The sequence below is a fragment of the Poecilia latipinna genome, unplaced genomic scaffold (assembly GCF_001443285.1).
Source record: "Poecilia latipinna isolate Pla-1442-1.1 unplaced genomic scaffold, P_latipinna-1.0 Scaffold456, whole genome shotgun sequence".
Taxonomy (NCBI): Eukaryota; Metazoa; Chordata; class Actinopteri; order Cyprinodontiformes; family Poeciliidae; genus Poecilia; species Poecilia latipinna.
In genome coordinates this window covers 88,942-105,892 of record NW_015113072.1, presented here as the reverse complement: position 1 = coordinate 105,892, position 16,951 = coordinate 88,942, and the positions used below count along the sequence as shown (strand labels likewise).

General features: G+C 38.8%; 1 protein-coding gene across 2 annotated transcripts in view; it reads left to right on the top strand.

Annotated features, from left to right (window-relative positions):
* Positions 1–13,458: 13,458 nt before the first annotated feature.
* Positions 13,459–16,951, top strand: part of LOC106951382 (cytosolic sulfotransferase 3-like) — a 9,235-nt gene continuing 5,742 nt past the window's right edge. Inside the window, exons 1-7 of one of the 2 annotated variants that reach the window (XM_015038882.1) lie at positions 13,459–13,663; positions 14,151–14,279; positions 14,368–14,468; positions 15,117–15,243; positions 15,335–15,432; positions 15,519–15,693; positions 15,774–15,847. In XM_015038882.1, the coding sequence (XP_014894368.1) occupies positions 13,531–13,663; positions 14,151–14,279; positions 14,368–14,468; positions 15,117–15,243; positions 15,335–15,432; positions 15,519–15,693; positions 15,774–15,847 (837 nt within the window). In that variant the 5' untranslated portion in view covers positions 13,459–13,530. Of the gene's footprint in view, positions 13,664–14,150; positions 14,280–14,367; positions 14,469–15,116; positions 15,244–15,334; positions 15,433–15,518; positions 15,694–15,773; positions 16,107–16,951 lie in introns of those variants that run through there. The other variant, XM_015038881.1, reaches the window with a different exon arrangement.

Sequence of the window (16,951 nt, the reverse complement as noted above, 5' to 3'; positions counted from 1 at the left end):
TATATATATATATATATATATATATATATATATATATATATATATATATTTGCTATATTTGATGGCGCAACTATAGCAAAAATCGTTTGCTATATTTGCGTTATCAAAAAGAAAGATAATGCAAATATAGCAAATGATATTCGCGTTATCGTTTGCCATTTCGATACAACCTGACTTGTATTTGCATTATCGAAATAGCAAACATGAAAGAAAAAGATTAATCAGATCAGTTGTTTGTTAGAGAGATGAAAAGGTTGTGTTTCCTTTATGCAAATATCCGCATCATCTGTTTACCTTTTTGTTGCAATTACAACTGAATGCATATAAAAGAAACACATGTGGACTCCGTTTTCTGTGATACTCACGGACAAGTGTGCTAAATCTTATTTTGGGACATCAGAGTGATGGGGGCCTAATACAAACACACTTTTAAGACTTTTATTAATAATATAATAATGTTCTTTAAGAAAGTGAATGATTGTTCATGGTCTCATGCAGCCTTATTTCCAAACCTGGTCCTGAACATGTATTTAAGCACATGTTTTTATTTATTTATAAAATAAAAACAAATAAATAAATAAATAAATATAAATATTTAATATTTATAAATATTTATTTATTTATTTATAAATAAATAAATAAATATTTATTTATTTATTTCCAGTCGGTTGGGACACATGTTTAAGTCTCCGTTAGTTTTTAAAGCAATCCCTTTCCGCTTGGAGATTTGAATAAACTCAGATCAAGTATGTTAAGAACTTGTTTTCTATGAATGAAGCACATTTTTAAAAAAAGAAATCACATTGGTTTGGTTTAGTTTTTAAAACATCATACCGTGACCTCATTTAACAACAACAAGGATTAGGGTAGGCAGCAGAACAGATTGAACCACTAGATGGCAGTCTAAAGTCTTCTAAAAATGTGCTTTACACACTGCCAGAGTCTTCTTTTTCTTTTCTTCTTTAATTTTTTTAAAGAAACGGTTTTATTAATAGGAACAAGGCTAGAGAGAGAGGAGGAGAAGACATGTAGCAAATAAAATGGCCAGTGGTCGGGATTCAAACAGGGGACACCTGTGTTGAGGTCTGTGTTCTGTACTATGGTGCAGCATGCTCTATAACTGAGTAATGAGGCAATCCCACATAACTGAAACTGTTAGACAACCACATAAAAATGACCAGCTCTTCATCTGTTGCTCCGACTGCTTTAAAACATATGTTTAATTTGGATTGTACAGACAATTTCATTCTAAATCAGAATTTGGAAAGAAGCAATGCATTTTTTTAGGCACCTGCTCTATGTGATGTAGGATTGTGGAAATCTCACATTTTCTTGTCACTACACTTTACATCTTCACTACAGAACAAACTCCCTCTACGTACAATGGTCTTTCTCGCAGGCCGATAAAATTCCAGAACAACCCCACAACACTCGCAGGTAATTCTTGGAAGATGTCGTCATTGCAGGATTCAGAGACCCACTTGGCTCTGCTGCCCCGTGAGTCACTGGATGACTGTATGAATTAGCAGATCACAGCCAGGAAGAACAGAATGCATTTCTTAAGCCGGTGCTCTTAGCTTCTCGGGCCGTAAAGCCAGCTGGAGCTGCACGCTGCAGTCAGGCATGATTAACGAGAAAACAAACTTATTACCAGCCTCCCACTCCCCAACCCACATCCCCGAGGAGTGACTTCAGTCATCACATCCAGTGCACATTTCTCATGCCAGGGGAGGAGCGATGCATTGCCTTACCCACAATGGCAGCATTAGTTGCTCCCTTTCATGTTGCGGTTCTGCTGATGCATTAGTAGCAAAATGGAAATGCACGTTTCTTGGGGAGACCACCTTGTGAGACTGTGGTGTAACGGCGTGCTCCATCACCGGTGAGTCTCAAAGTAAAAACACAATACACAATATTCAGAGTATAAGTTTTATTAAAGATCTTGGAATCGTACACAAACCTCCCCACTAAATACAGAAAGAAGACCGGGGGGAATAAAAACATGTTACTGAGAGGTCAAGCGGTACATCTCTAGGTAAAGTAGTGTTTAAATTAAGTTTCTGCTCCCGCTGCTTTCACTGGATGAGGCATTAAAACGTGTATAATGACAGAAGTCAAAGGCCAAAAACAGTACAGCCTTAAATATTCATATTTTCACATAATACGAGTAGATTAGGTGAATGACATTTTGTGCAGCCTAAATAGCTTATCATTTGCGTAATATAGGAACTTTTAATGGCAACACAACCATTAAAAAGCAAATGGAAAAAAAGGAAACATTATTTTAGTAGGCTAATGGACAGAAATGAAATATGCATGTGTGCATTTATAGACCATGTGAATTCATAAGCAGATGTGGAGTAGAGCCAGTTTTGGGTTGCGGTCAACATAGATTACGACTGATTGAGGACTAAATACACATCCCAACGTTTTTCAACCTACTGCCCTACAAACTACAGTTCATGCAACATATTATTTGAGTTTCTCATTCCTCATTCCACTTCTTAAAAAAAAAAAAGTATTTTCCATACATTGAAAAGCTATGCCAGACCTATATTCAGCCACTAATATAATAGAAATTTCCAACAATTTTCACATTAATCACAGTGACAAGGACTTTCTCCACTTTGAAGAGTTACAAATTGCAATTTTTTCAAAACATGTAAATACATATTCACCAAACCCAACAGCATAGCAGATGATGGATAAACAACGGTAAGCTGTTTTTCCACCATTAGAATATTGAGCGGCATACCGGAGGTTGATTGACAGCACTAAGATCCTCCTCCTGTCTCTGATTGGTTGTTTTTGACCGGAAGTTGTACAATCGATTTTTTTTTTCACAGATTATCTGCCTCATGTTTTACTGTCCTTACATGGTGACAGTTTGAACAAATATGGAAAAAACACATTTTTATAAAAGTTACATTCTGCAGCTTTATTTGCGATTTTGTTTCTTTAGTGTCTGAACTCCATAAGACGGAGACGAATTCACATTGGCTCCTTCCTACCCTTGCCTGGCAGGCAGCAGCAAAGCAACCAGTGAATCCCACAGTTTCCCCAACTACAACTCGCTCAACTCAGGCGCGGCGCCATTCCCAGGTGCGAGCTCCGATTTCCGAGACAGGCTGAACGCAGCATTACCCTCTCGCTTTGTGAGAACAACGAGCAGCAAATAGGATCCCCACACATATCCTCGCAGACTGACCCCTTAACTAACACCGCTGGGGACGGGTGTGAACGTTTGGCCCAGTCATCAGGAGTGTGCTGCTTGGCGACACGTCGCAGGTAGCCTAATGCTTCCGTGTGCCACCAATCAACAGTCCGCTTCAGAGGCTGCAGCGCCCGCACTTTCCTTACCTTAATTGCAGCTTGCATGCGACACTGACAACACCTCTGATTCACCTCAAAGTGAGCCTCATGAAGCCAGATTAGCCACCTGAGGTGATGTGGACTTTAGGTTGTCCAGCAGGGGTTTTTTTTTTTTGTTTTGCTTTTATACGTCTACTTTTCCTCCTCAAAGTCACCAAAGCTAAACTTCCGTCTTCGCCTCACCTTCACTCGTCTTCATCGATGTCCAAGTCCGAGAAGCTGGCAGTGACCGACTCTCCAGCGCATATCCACCACGCTGAAAAACAAAACAGTTCAACGAACTTAATTGAATTGCTTCAATTAAGTAATTCAATTACGTTTATTCAAATTAATTTATTAAGTTAGTTTAACTTGACAAATTTAACTCAGTCTTACTCAAATCATTTAGTTTACTTCAAATAAAGAAGTAAACTAAAAGAGGATCTTTTTTTTTTTTGGCCCTGGCAGCCTTTCTTTCAGAGAGAGGGAAAAGATGAAGCAAACGCCATCAGGCCAGGAATCGTACCTACAACTGCTGCGTTGAGGACTAAGAGGCCTCCTTATGTAAAAAGTTCCTTTAAGTAAAAACAAACCAAAAAACAATTAACTTTTAAGTTAATTCAACACAAAGCAGTAAGTTGTCATCACAAAACCTAAAGAATTAAGAGAAATGTAAATAAGTCCATAACATGAACTACAGCTCAAATACAGCCTAAAACCACTTTTTAGAGTGTGTTGGGAAGCATAAAGTTTTTTTTCTCTTTAAAGCTACAGTATGCAACTTTTATATATAAAAATGTTTTCTATGTCGTGACTGTATGCTATGCAACAAATCATCTGTGAAAAAAATCGAGGTCCCCCTGCTCCTCTTACTATTGCCATCTTCAGAAATCCATTCTCCTGGCAACCAATCAGAGCCAGGAGGAGGGTCCTAGTGCTGTCAATTACACTCGTATGCACGCTGCTCAATGTTCTAATGGCTGAGAAACAATTTATTATTATGGGATGTCCCTTTTTTCCGCCGTCGTCAGTGTCTATGCTATCTAGCCTGAGCATTCCCGGTAGGCTATGCCCGTAAGGAAGAAGCTGTAGCGTAGCAGAGAGCAACAGGGAAAATGTGGACAGTACACAAGGATGATTCACTGCATACATTTTTTTTAAAGCTCCACAATTGTCATACTATAATCTCTAAAATCTCATTGTGTGTGCTACATTGGATTACAAAAAGCAGCCATAAAACAACCGAGTGAATGATTTGGGCACAGACTATCACCTGGTTCAGTCTGGCACGTCCACCTGCTGCTTTTAAACAAAGCTGCTTGAGAACGGCACTGAGGTTTTATTTATTTATCTTGATTATTCATCAGACTTCAGTTATGCTTTGCAAAAATCTCTTTATTGAGGCTGTGAAGGGGGACTTTCATCACCCGAGCTGACGTTACGTTTATGTGTGATGCTTTACGGCTCATCTCGGCGGACTCGGAACGTTCGCTTATTGAACGTGCAAATCATGCAGAGCACGTTTGGGATTTTACGATTTTCTCACAAACGACTCTGCCAGGACGAGGCTTTTCCTCATGTGCTCGGAGGTCGCAGGAATCTGGCCAGGAAATATCAGACGGTTGGGAAAATACTGAAAAACTCAGCCCCACTGCTGCTGCTGTGCCACTACCACAAACAACAACAAAGAAATCAGTTAATTTGGGGTCACAAACGTCAAACCGTGAGCTGGTTCATACTAAAATCACTGAAATCTAATCTTAGATTTGAGAACAAAACACAGCTTCCACGCTGTCAACAAAATCAAGAAGCTGTGTGTGGAGAAACTACATTTCACACACTGAGGGGGGATTTTCTTTTCACAGTGACCCTACATTTTTAAATAGATATTTGCTGAATAAAGAGACACAAAAAAATTTTTTATCACTGTCTGAAGTTAAATCAGACCAAACTTTTCTTGGTCTGATTTTTAAAAAATCAGACCAACTAATTCTTGTAGTTAGAATTACCAAAATCATTTCTGTTTGCTAAATGCCAGTAAACTTGGCGATAATTTAAATTTTTTTTGGTAACTTTTCCTGAATTCAAAAGTTTACCTGTCAGGGATGACTGTCTTTTAAACTGCATGACTTGGGTTGAGCCTTTTGGGTTATGTCAGACAGTTCACTCATGGTGGTTCTTCTAAATAGATACTTTTGATATGTAAGTTCTGCGCTGTTTTCTGACCCAATAGCCAAAAATGTCTCAAAGTATTTCGAGAAAGTTTTAAGAGGATCTATTTCTGTTTGATCCGAGAGTCTTTGCCGGGTGCCGGAGAGGTAGGGGCGCCAGAGTTCACACCAACAACGAGTCGAACCGGGTTTCACCGGTTTTTGTTCTGTTCATGAGCTTCCTGGTGGCACCAGCAGTAACACACTGACCCACAGTCGACAGTAGGTGTTGCTTTTATTTCTGACAAAGTGACGGTGCAGGGTAGCTTAACTCATGACTCACATCCCACTTTCTACTGATGGGAACAGTGTTGATTCACAAGTAAGGCTGATTTAAAATGAGTCCTACTCCCCAAATGAGAGTCTATGCTTTTGATGCTCAGACGAAACGTCACAAACTTCTCGATTTTTGCTCCTTTAAATAAATCTAAATTTTAGACAGTAAAGTTGCTTCCCTCATTAGGAAAACTGTTCAACTTCCTCGGGCTTTCCACAGACCTCTCCAATGATTTTAAAAAGTTTCAACCACGCTCGGGGTTTTATCAGCTTTCCGTTCCGGTCCCCTCATTTCATTGAGATTTAGCGAATCGTCACACTAAGAAGGCGTCTTGGGTTTCTTCGGCCTTGTTACGGCCCTTTGAGAAGCCGTTGGATGCAAATCACGGCTGTCAGCTTTCTTGTTTTCACCTCGTTTCCACCTGCCGAGGGTGTTGCTGTCCTGTGACACATCCTGCACCGGTCGTCGGACGTTAACACTAAGCATCTGTTTTGCACCTGCTGACTGGATGTGGAGACATGCTGAACATGTCGCACCACCCTGCTACAAAGCACAGTAATGGTGATGCATCCCTTCTCATGCCTCACGATTATAAATACATACATGCGCCTTGAAACACCTTAATTTGAAAATTTCTCCAACCATATATTACTATACTTGACCAAAGTGTATTCAGTGCTCTTAATTTCGACAACCCTATTTAAATTGCAACCACAAATCACCAAATCGGTAAGTAGAGCTGTTCGATGAAGGGTTGTTGGGGAATATTATTGAGCAAACAGCATTATGAAAACACACCAGACAAGTCAGGGATAAGGTCGTGGAGGAGAGTCGGGGTCTAAAACAACACGCCAGGCTTTCAACATCTCACAGATTACTGTTCAGTTACTGTGGAAGATAAATGTAGAAATGTAGAAGAAATCCTGTTAAGAGGTTGGAGTTAGACTTGGAAAAACGGGATAAAGATTGGACAAAAACCGAGTTGAGAATCTCTGTCAATGCTCAAAAACTGAGGTCGAGAGACTTTCTATTTGGTGTGAGCGAGTCTCACATGTCTTGCTATGAGAAATTGTCAAAAATGCCAATCAGTGACATTATTTATTTATTAACAAGGCATATATTATAAGCTTATACATCCTTTTGTGCCTTTCATTCATGATTTTTTGTAGTTGTGACATGAACTACTGGTATTTATCATTGAGTGAATGACATGAAAAACAAAAAATGGAATGTTCCTAAAGTGTCCTGAATACAAATGCACACCACACTTTTCAGTTTTTTCTTTCTAAATGACGATAAAAACTGTGCATAATTTCCCATCCACTTCAGAATTACCTGCCACTTTGTGTCAGATTCAGTAAATTTGAATATGCATTGTGACGAGGTTCCCTTGACAGATTAAAAGTTAAATGTTATTTTTTAAACTGATAACAGTTAAACAACTGTTAAACATACTTTTTATCATTGACATTTTTGTGTTATATATATATATATATATATATATATATATATATATATATATATATATATATATATACATTGTCTGATGTAATTTTAAATGTCACGTTTTCATTTAATGTAAAGCTCTCAATCTGTGTGTATTTAGTCTACATAATGCGTTCCATTTGGAGATAATGTGTGAAATAAATTGACTATTCAATAATCTAATTTATTGACTGTGTCTGAACGTATCTAAATCTGCGTGATTTTATTTTATTTTATTTTTTGTCTTTATAAAATATTATATGTTTTCTTCAATTTTCAATCCCACATTTCTAAATAACATACTTATAAATGACCCCCCAATTTGGACGTAGTTTACTTCATTATAAAAACAACATGTATCTGCTTTTCGTCAATGCTTTGATTTTATAAATTGCATAGTATATCCATCCAGTCTTTGACGGGAAAGTGATCAAAGTTGTAACCCGTCAAACCCGACAGGACCAACCGAGGTTATAAGGATGCAAAGGTGAACATCCTCCTCCAGTGGACTCCTCACTCTCCAATCACGTAAACGTAATTTGATCACAGTGTTGAGCAATGTCGTCGGAGCTGAAAGCGGTCTTGTGTTCCCCCAGCAGCCCTCGGGCCACATCGACCGTGTTGGATGTTCCACAGCGGGCCTTTTTAAAGGTAAGGTCAGCTCGCAGGGAAAAGCTGAGTTATGGGGCTAATAAGGGGAGGAACATTGATGTGTCTCTGCGACAACGCGATGCTGGAGCCGTTCATTAACGCAGTGGGTGTGATAAACACCCAAACATGTAGAGCCAAACAAATTAAACACTGCGAACCCTGTTGTCCGTTAAAGTTAAGCTCCGACGGGGAGATTGTTGTGTTTCTTGTTGGATCAAATAAAACATTTTCTCAGTGTTAGCCTGAAAATCTTTCAATCCAATCTTAATCCGTTCCTTATCCTGGTCTGAAATCTCCCCGTTCAACATTTAACTATCTTTTAATTAAGTTTTGAAGAGTTCAGAAATTAGGACCCACCATCTTACTGAGACCATACAAAGCAATTCCACTTGATAAATACTTTAGTATTGACCTTTTGAGGGTTTACCCTTCTTATAGCTGCAAACTATGACCATTGTGCTGGAAAAGGTCAACCTTTCGACAATGTTTGTAATTTTTGAGGTGCTCCTGTATTTCCATCACCATCAAGTACATTTTACCAGTGATGCCGATGAACAAACAAGATCCTGTATCTGATTAACCTTTTCAAAGTAAAAGAGGTTTATTATAATACCCTCATAAAGCATTTGTTATGCCCCTAAAGGTTAAGTCTGGATAGGAGGTGAAGCATTTTAAAAAAATAATTCAAATTACTGTTTAGTGTTTAGTGTTTAGTCCAGCTGCAGTCTAAACATTTAACTTTCTGAATAAAAAGGTTTTCTTTCTTTTTTTTTATCTGGGTGATTTTATGTACTCCAACCAGTTCTAGATAAAATGAGGGACTTTGTGATGGAAGAGAAGAGAAACATGGGCAGAACTCTGTTATCTTTAGCAGAGATGAGTCATTTCAATGTATTCGCACATTGTTTTGCATTTGACAAAAAAAAAAAAAAACAACTTTAAACTGTTTCTGATCATCTGTTGATTTGTCCAGGCATGTCTGTTATACTATTAGAAAAAAACATGCATAGAATTTTGTTTTTACCAGGGCAGTGTTATGTACTTTCCAGGCACATTGTGCCAATTTATAGCAAAATCAAGTTACCTTCAATTGGTATAAAAATGCTACATAGATTTAACATGACTTAAATTAAATTTGACCTCATAGTTTAACACCTTGGAATTGGACCTCTGTCTCTTTAACATGTTCTGCTCTTTTAGAGACTCCGCCTTCAGGAAAACATCACAAAATCGTTCCTCCATTAACGCTTCAGCAACATTATTTTACTAGCATTGCATCATAATGAGCTCAGCAGATGCACAGTTTTGCCGGGTGGTTGCTAATTGCAGCTGGCTAGTCTAAAGGAGCTGAATGGAGGTGTTTAGGTGGGGAGGGATTCTTAAAGGCGGGGCTAGGTGCACCCTGGCGTTTTGCACAACTGAATGGTTTCCACGGGAGATTAAAGGATTCCTCAAACATGCATGAAAGAATCAAATCAACATTCCAGGTTTGTTTTTGATTAGAGAATAACATTACAACATGATATAAAGCTCCAAAAAGTCGATTGGACTTTAACAGAAGCAAAAAAAAAAATCAATGAAATCCTATCTACTACATTTGTGACTTTTGATTGGATTTTAAACATTTTCAAAGACGGCCAAAAAGACGGGGAGTAAATAGATACAACAAGTAGTGTTTATCTCAAACTTACAGGGAAAAGAAACATTGTGCCTTTCCCGCTCCTACGGCTCCAAACCACAAGTAGGAGTTGGCAGTCGAGGACCATCCTGCAGCTGAACACTGCAGCACATTTGCAGAAATGAGGCAGCTGCTGAAATCAACCAATCACTCTAAAAGGTTGCACTGAAAACCACCAAACGGCAGGACGCTTCAGCCATCACAAAGCATCGCTGACGAGTCTATCCCGAGCAGCTGTGCAGGCAGAGCATGTGTCAGGCTATCGGACCCGCAGGGGCATGCGGTGGGAGTGCCTGGGAAACTTAATGGGCAATATTTGTGGTGGATTGCATTGTGCTTCGTATTGTCTGGAGACGCTGACGACAGAATGAGTGTCGCACATGCCATTAGATTTATATGAAACGGGCGTCTGTCCTGTGGATCTGGAGCTGTAAAGAGGCTCCAATGCACCGAAGGTTCAGCTTACTAGTTCTTAAGCCCTCAAGACTCAACCTTATTCCTGCATCTATATCAAATACACAGTTCCCCCTTCACACACATTATGCAATGTAAATTACAGACCGTTTTCTTTCCTTTGTCAGGCAGATGGACGACTTTCTACTCCAGGTAAAAGAAGCAATTGATGAGAGTAATACATCAAACTTATACAGCGATTTTTTGAGGGGCACTCAAGGAAGCTATACAAGGAAATACAAACGACATAAAACAAGTGGCTGAGAATTAAAAAGAGGCATATAGGCCAAGGTTAACATTCTGGTGTAGAGTCCGAGTTCTTGATGTTTCTTAGGGAAGAGAGTTGCAGAGGCGTTGGGCGGAGAAAGTTTGATCTCGCTGGGTACGGTGTTAGGTTCTGATGGGGGTCAGCGGAACGAGGGTGGTCAGAGTGACAGTGAAGGGAGTCAGTGAGATATGAGGGGGTGAGGTTATTGAGGGCTTTCCAAGTGGCGACTCTGGCCAGGAATATTTTTTGTTGAATTGGGAGCCGGTGGAGATTTTTTAAAAACTGCGTTGATGCAGGTAAGTAGACGGGCAGATGAGCTTTGAATACACTGTTAAAAAAGTCACTGTAGAGTTTACAGTAACTTATCTGCATCAGGGTGGCCAGCTATTAGTAATGTTTAAAGAAAAAGTTTTAGTACATTTACTGTAATTTTTTTTACAGTTTACTGTAATTCTATTAGTCTTACTAAAAATGATTACAGTCTTAGTGCAAATTTATTAGTTTTACTGTAATTTTATTACACTTTTACTGTAAATGTATTACAGTTTTGTGTGTGTATCAAATAAGTCTGGTACACACACAACCCTGATCCCTGACAGTTTCAGTTTTTACATAGTTTTTGAACTTTTCTTTACTGCAAACCTCTGTTGAGAAGCTGCTAGTGAGGCAAACTAATGAACAACTAACCAATTCAAAAGGTATTAGGTTTTAAAATTAGAGACTTTGGACAGCTTTCCATATAGCCACCGTTGTCTTGTTGGCAAATTTAGGCCGTCAGATCCAAAAACATCAAAATCATTACAGCTACAGATAAAAAACAACATGGCTCTAAAACAGCCGACTCACAATGACTCTGCATGTCAGTGATTTATGATGGGCAAAGATTTATCATGATTACGTTAAGGGTCACCGGGTTTAAATGTTATTAGAGTTCAAATCGTCGTTCTTTTAGTAAAAACTCTTATATAGCAGCTACTGCATTTGTAATTTTCAAACAACCAGGTAGAAGTTTGTTTTCTGGGAAAGAAAACAAGAGTTTGCTTATGCAATTCAGGAAATGAATATATAGATTCATTTTCAATAAGATGGAAATTCCCCAAGACATTTTTGACTTCCTGGAGGAAAATTAAAACCCGGTAAAGGTATTCTACATCACCGGTCATCCGTTAACATTCATTTCCGGTAAACAGGTCTGGACTGTTCGTTGTTTCCGAGGGATCTACTGGATCTACTGTGTCTTACTTTTAACTTTACAGTAAGACACAGAAAGCTTGAGAAGCAGCAACCATAATCATTGTTTGCTTTGTTTATTAAAACCGTTGTGGCATAGAAATATTTACCTCTTTCCATACACTACTAATCAAGATATGCCTGATTTTTGCCACAGATTATGCAAACATTAAAAAAAAAATCCAGTCTGAATAACCTTTGTCTTTGTTACTTAAAAGCAATTTTTTGACAAGCTAAAATCTGTAAATGAAACACTTCCCTGTTCACACTTATGTTATACATATGTGGAAGGTACAGTTGTGAGAACAAGCGTGGTTATGAAGCGCTCACCAACAGGAGTTTCAATGTGTTTCTTTCTTTTTTTTCTCAAAAAACAAGGGGATAAATTACAGTCAGCACGGAAGGTGACGAAACAAATGAGAGAGAGCTTTTTCAGGAGCGTCATCGTTATGCAACGTGAAGTAAAAAAAAAAAAAATGCTTCAAAGCACTACGATTCTGCCTCTCATTAACCTTGTCATTGTGGTTGTTATTTAACCTGTTGGAAAATTATACCGGCAGGAACCTGGGATCACTTACGGGGAATTTAACTTTTAACTGTGTGGAGCAGAAGGAATGCATCAAAAATAATGACAACTGTTATAGTGTTTGTGAGAAATGACTTTTAATTATCATACAAACAAATTTATTGGGAGCACAGCAAACTCATCACATTTGTAAAAACAACAACAAAAAAAAGGTAATAACTAGAAAATTCAAGTGTGAATGCTGAATGATCAGTGCCTAATGCCTTTGGTGAAAATGCCAAAAGCGTTTGAAGCTGACTGCTGCAGATTTGCAGAATGGTAAGAAATAGTCCATGCAGTGTGAAAAACCCAGATGAAAGTTAAAAAAAAAGCTAAAATGCTAAAACTAGTTAAAATACTAATGATAGCAAATAGGCTACCACTAGCATGCTGGGTTATAGTAATAGATTCCATGAAATGTAAACAAAAAACAAACTCGTGTGAACCCTAAAATGTGAAAAGGACAGAAAGGTTTCCCTATTCCTTCTGATAAAAACAGTGGGAGAATGAAATCCACACCTTTTATGGTTCCTGAGATATCAACATTTGCTTGGAGGCACCGTTTAGCACGGTGACTACAAAAAAACATTTTCAGAGAGGTACTGCACCACCTTTGCTGCCTTGCACTCACCCCATCTCTAATTTCTACCAAGAGCAGTGTGTAAAGAAACAAAGCTCACTGATATATGAAACATCATACATACATACCAGATACCACTGCATACCTTCAGCGGCCTGAAGGAGACCATGTCTCATCAGTCCGTTTTGACAATAAAAGATGATCAGCACACAATCAGGCAGGAAATGTTACCCCTAATTGAGACGTTCTGCATTTAAACAGCACCTGTTTTCCTCTGTCACACGCCAATTATCATATCGGGGTGACTAGAGCGTCACATTTTGATCGCAGGGCATTGTGACCGCTTTTGTGATAAAAGAAGCAAGCATAGAAAACGAAAATAAATCCCAGAATATTTAATATCAAGCGAAAAACCTGTGACGTTTATATAGCTGCAGCTCAGTCAAGAGCTACGGTGAATCCTGACCTCCTGAATTTTGAAACTTCTGCTCTTTTTATCTTTGTCACATTGCAAGAGTAAAGTGTGGAGTGTTAAATATTAACTATAAAAACTGACAAAGAGTAGCTGACAGAGACAGAGGGAGCACAAACCAGCTGGGGAACGCCACAAGAAAGGTAAACCATTTATTTCCCAGCAGTGCTAAACGAAGTCATTTATGTTTGAATTAATTTGACTGTTAAAAAAACCCAACATTTAATCGAGAAATGCTGGTTTTGGCTTAAACGTCTTGAACGTGTCTTGCGAGTCTTCCTGCGTCAAGGCCTGATTTGTCATTTTGCAGATGAGTTCTCGACCACAACTGTACGATTTCCACGGAGTCGCGATGACTCACTGCGTCACCGACAACTGGGAGAAGGTTAAAAACTTTCAGGCCAGACCAGACGACATACTCATTGCGACATACCCGAAAGCAGGTCAGTCTACCAACATGTGCAAACAGGTCTTACAGTTTGTAGAGCATAGATGCCAGGAACTGTTCTCCTCTTTGGTAACACTTTATTTGAAGGGGAGTGAATAAGACTGACATGACACCGTCATAAACATGACATAACATGAACATGAAGGAGTCTTTATGAATGTTTATGACAGTTGTCATGAAGTGTCATTCGGTAAATAATGACACTTTTAATGCAAAGTTGCTCTAAAAGTTGCATTGAAAGTCCATTAAAAATGCCAACTTTGCATAAATTATCATAATTTACAAAATCATGCAAAGGTGGCACTTTTAATGGACGTTTAATGCAACTTTTAGAGCAACTTTGCACTAAAAGTGTCATTATTTACTTCATGACAACTGTAATAAACATTCATAAAGACTCCTTTATGTTTATGACAGGTGTTATGTCAGTCTTATGCACACCCCTTCAAATAAAGTGTTCCCCACTCTCCTGCTCTGTATAGGAACTACGTGGGTCTCCTACATCCTTGACCTGCTGTATTTTGGACACCTATCTCCAGAGCGTCAGACGTCCATCCCCATCTTTGAAAGAGTTCCTTTTTTGGAGATAGCGGTCTCTACTGTAGCTCCAGGTTAATGCTCAAACTTTACTTTTCTGTTGAATACTCGTTCACTTGAAATCACCCTAGTGGTTCGATGCCTCTGTCTGTCCGTCTGCAGGAGCAGAGCTGGCAGACAGGCTGCCCACCTCCCCTTGGCTCATTAAGACTCACCTCCCGGTTCAGTTGGTGCCTCAGTCGTTTTGGGATCAGAACTGTCGGGTAAAGTTGCAAGAGCTTGGTTTGAATACGTTTTCAAAGTAAAGGTAGTGTTTCCTTCAGATAAAGATGACAGGAGTATGTAAAAGAAAAAAACAATAACTTGAATTCAGTTAAAACATTCCTTTACTAATCCCACTGACTATACCTTTGAGATTGACATACATTACATTGAATTAATGTTATTGCACACTGAAATTCTTTTTTTTTAAAGCTCTGATGCTCCACTGTGAGCAGATATGATGACGTTTTATAAGACGATTTGTCCAGTGAGGAGGAGGAAGTTGAGATGAACGTTGATTACGTGGAAAGCCAAATCTCAAGGCACACAGTGGTTGCTAAAAAAAAATAAAAAAATAAAAAATAGCAACAGTGAATGGAAGCAGCTGAAAGTCTGGCTTTTCTAAACATAATTGATTTATTGTTTTTACATTAAATCAAGAGTAAAATGTAATATAGTAATGAATCTTTAAAGTTGTTATTTTGAGAAGAGCTGAGATTGATGGTTTTCTAACATCAATCTCTCAGTTAAAACAGGTGTGGTTTTAACTTAACCACTAGAGGGCCTTTGTGAGTCAGAACTGTTTTAGGAATGATCCATTTTGGATCCATAATGGTTGTTGTTCATTTTGTCCATTCTTCCTTTGGTAGATGGTGTATGTGGCCCGCAACGCGAAGGACAACATGGTGTCATTTTACCACTTTGATCGCATGAACATGGTGCAACCGGAGCCTGGAGAATGGAGCAGCTACTTCCAGAGGTTCCTGGATGGACAGAGTGAGTACAGATTGTCATAAAATGTTTGTGTTTGGTGCTTTTTCTTTTTGGTACAGGCTTCTTACTTTTCTGTGTTTTCCTGTGGCCTCAGTGTTGTATGGGTCGTGGTATGACCATGTGGGAAACTGGTGGAAAAAGACGAAGACCTATCCCAAACTTCATTATATGTTCTATGAAGATATAGCTGAGGTAATTTATTTGGTTGAACCTTTACGTTCTGGCTGCTCCTCTGACTGTTTTTACCACAAAGTCGACATTTGACCTTGTGTTTCCAGGACACTGAGAGGGAAATAGACAAACTTTGCTCCTTCCTCGGGTTATCCCCGTCAGCTGAAGACAAAAAGACCATCGTTGAACTGGTGCACTTTGATAATATGAAGAACAATGAGATGACCAACTGTTCCAAACTCAACTTCTTGGATTTCAAAATTTCTCCCTTCTTGAGAAAAGGTAAATTATGACGCAAAAAATGAAAGTGACAGCTACCGTTTGGGAGGAAGACATGAATGATGGGTCTGTGGCTTTTCCAGGAAAAGTTGGTGACTGGAAGACCCACTTCACTGTCGCTCAGAACGAAGCGTTCGACGAGGACTACAAGAGCAAGATGAAAGATCCGACACTTCGGTTTCGCACCGAAATATAAACCTGGGGTATTGTAGATCTCAGATGATTTATGACGGAGGTGATGTTTTTGAAATTTAGAGTAACTGAATCTCAAATCTAAAAGTGTGGACCATTTTCCCCTCATAGTTGAAACTTTTCTACTAGTAAACGGAATCAACTTTTTATAATGAAGCTCAGGAAATAAATATTTTGTTTGGAGTTTGTATTAAATAAAGCGAAAGCTTGCTCATGAAAATTTTCAGATTTGTAAAAGGTATTTATTTGGCTGTTTGCCGTCCAAATTTTGCTTTTAAATCTTAAAATTTTTCTGGTAGTGAAAATGAAGAGGAGCTACTTTGACTTTCGGACACAGTGATGAAACAATGAACTGGGAAGGCAGGAGTCAGAAGTATAATTCAGACAGTTTCCACTGTCAACCAGTTTGATTCATAAACCAAAGGCTGGTACGTGGGATGTCAGTGAAGAAAGGGATCCTGTCAGAACCAGTAGCGTAAAAATTACATAATTTTATACCATGTAAATCTTTTGACTGTTTCTCCCAGTCACAAACCAAATAAGATTCAAGAATAGTCCAAGGAGCTCAATGAAGTGCTGTCTTAATCTCCAAATTTACCAAATCTTCCTCCAGTTAGGTGTATATCAGGTGTTCAACACAACAAAATCTGATCCCACCTCACGATTTCAAAGACCTGATGCTAACACCTGCTGCCAGAGACCACAGCATATATTTGGGGGATCTAATGGAAACCATTGTTTGTCAGAATAGAGGTTGTTTAGGCAGCAAAGGGGGGTAAACACACCATTACTCCTGTGGTCATAATGTTACACACCAATAGGACAATTTGGGAGTCTGGAATCTTTCATTATGATCTCGGGACGTTTTGACTTTTTTGTGGATAAATTTTCTAGTACGGACACAAAAGTACATTCCAGAGTTTGTAATATCAAGCAGAACATTTAAGAGTGGTGAGACATTTCCATCACCAGAGTGTCACAGAGTGCAAAAATGTGGATGAAAGATTCATGGAACGATGGTTACTTATCAACAGAGCAGTTAGGACTTCAGGGAAAACAAACGACACCT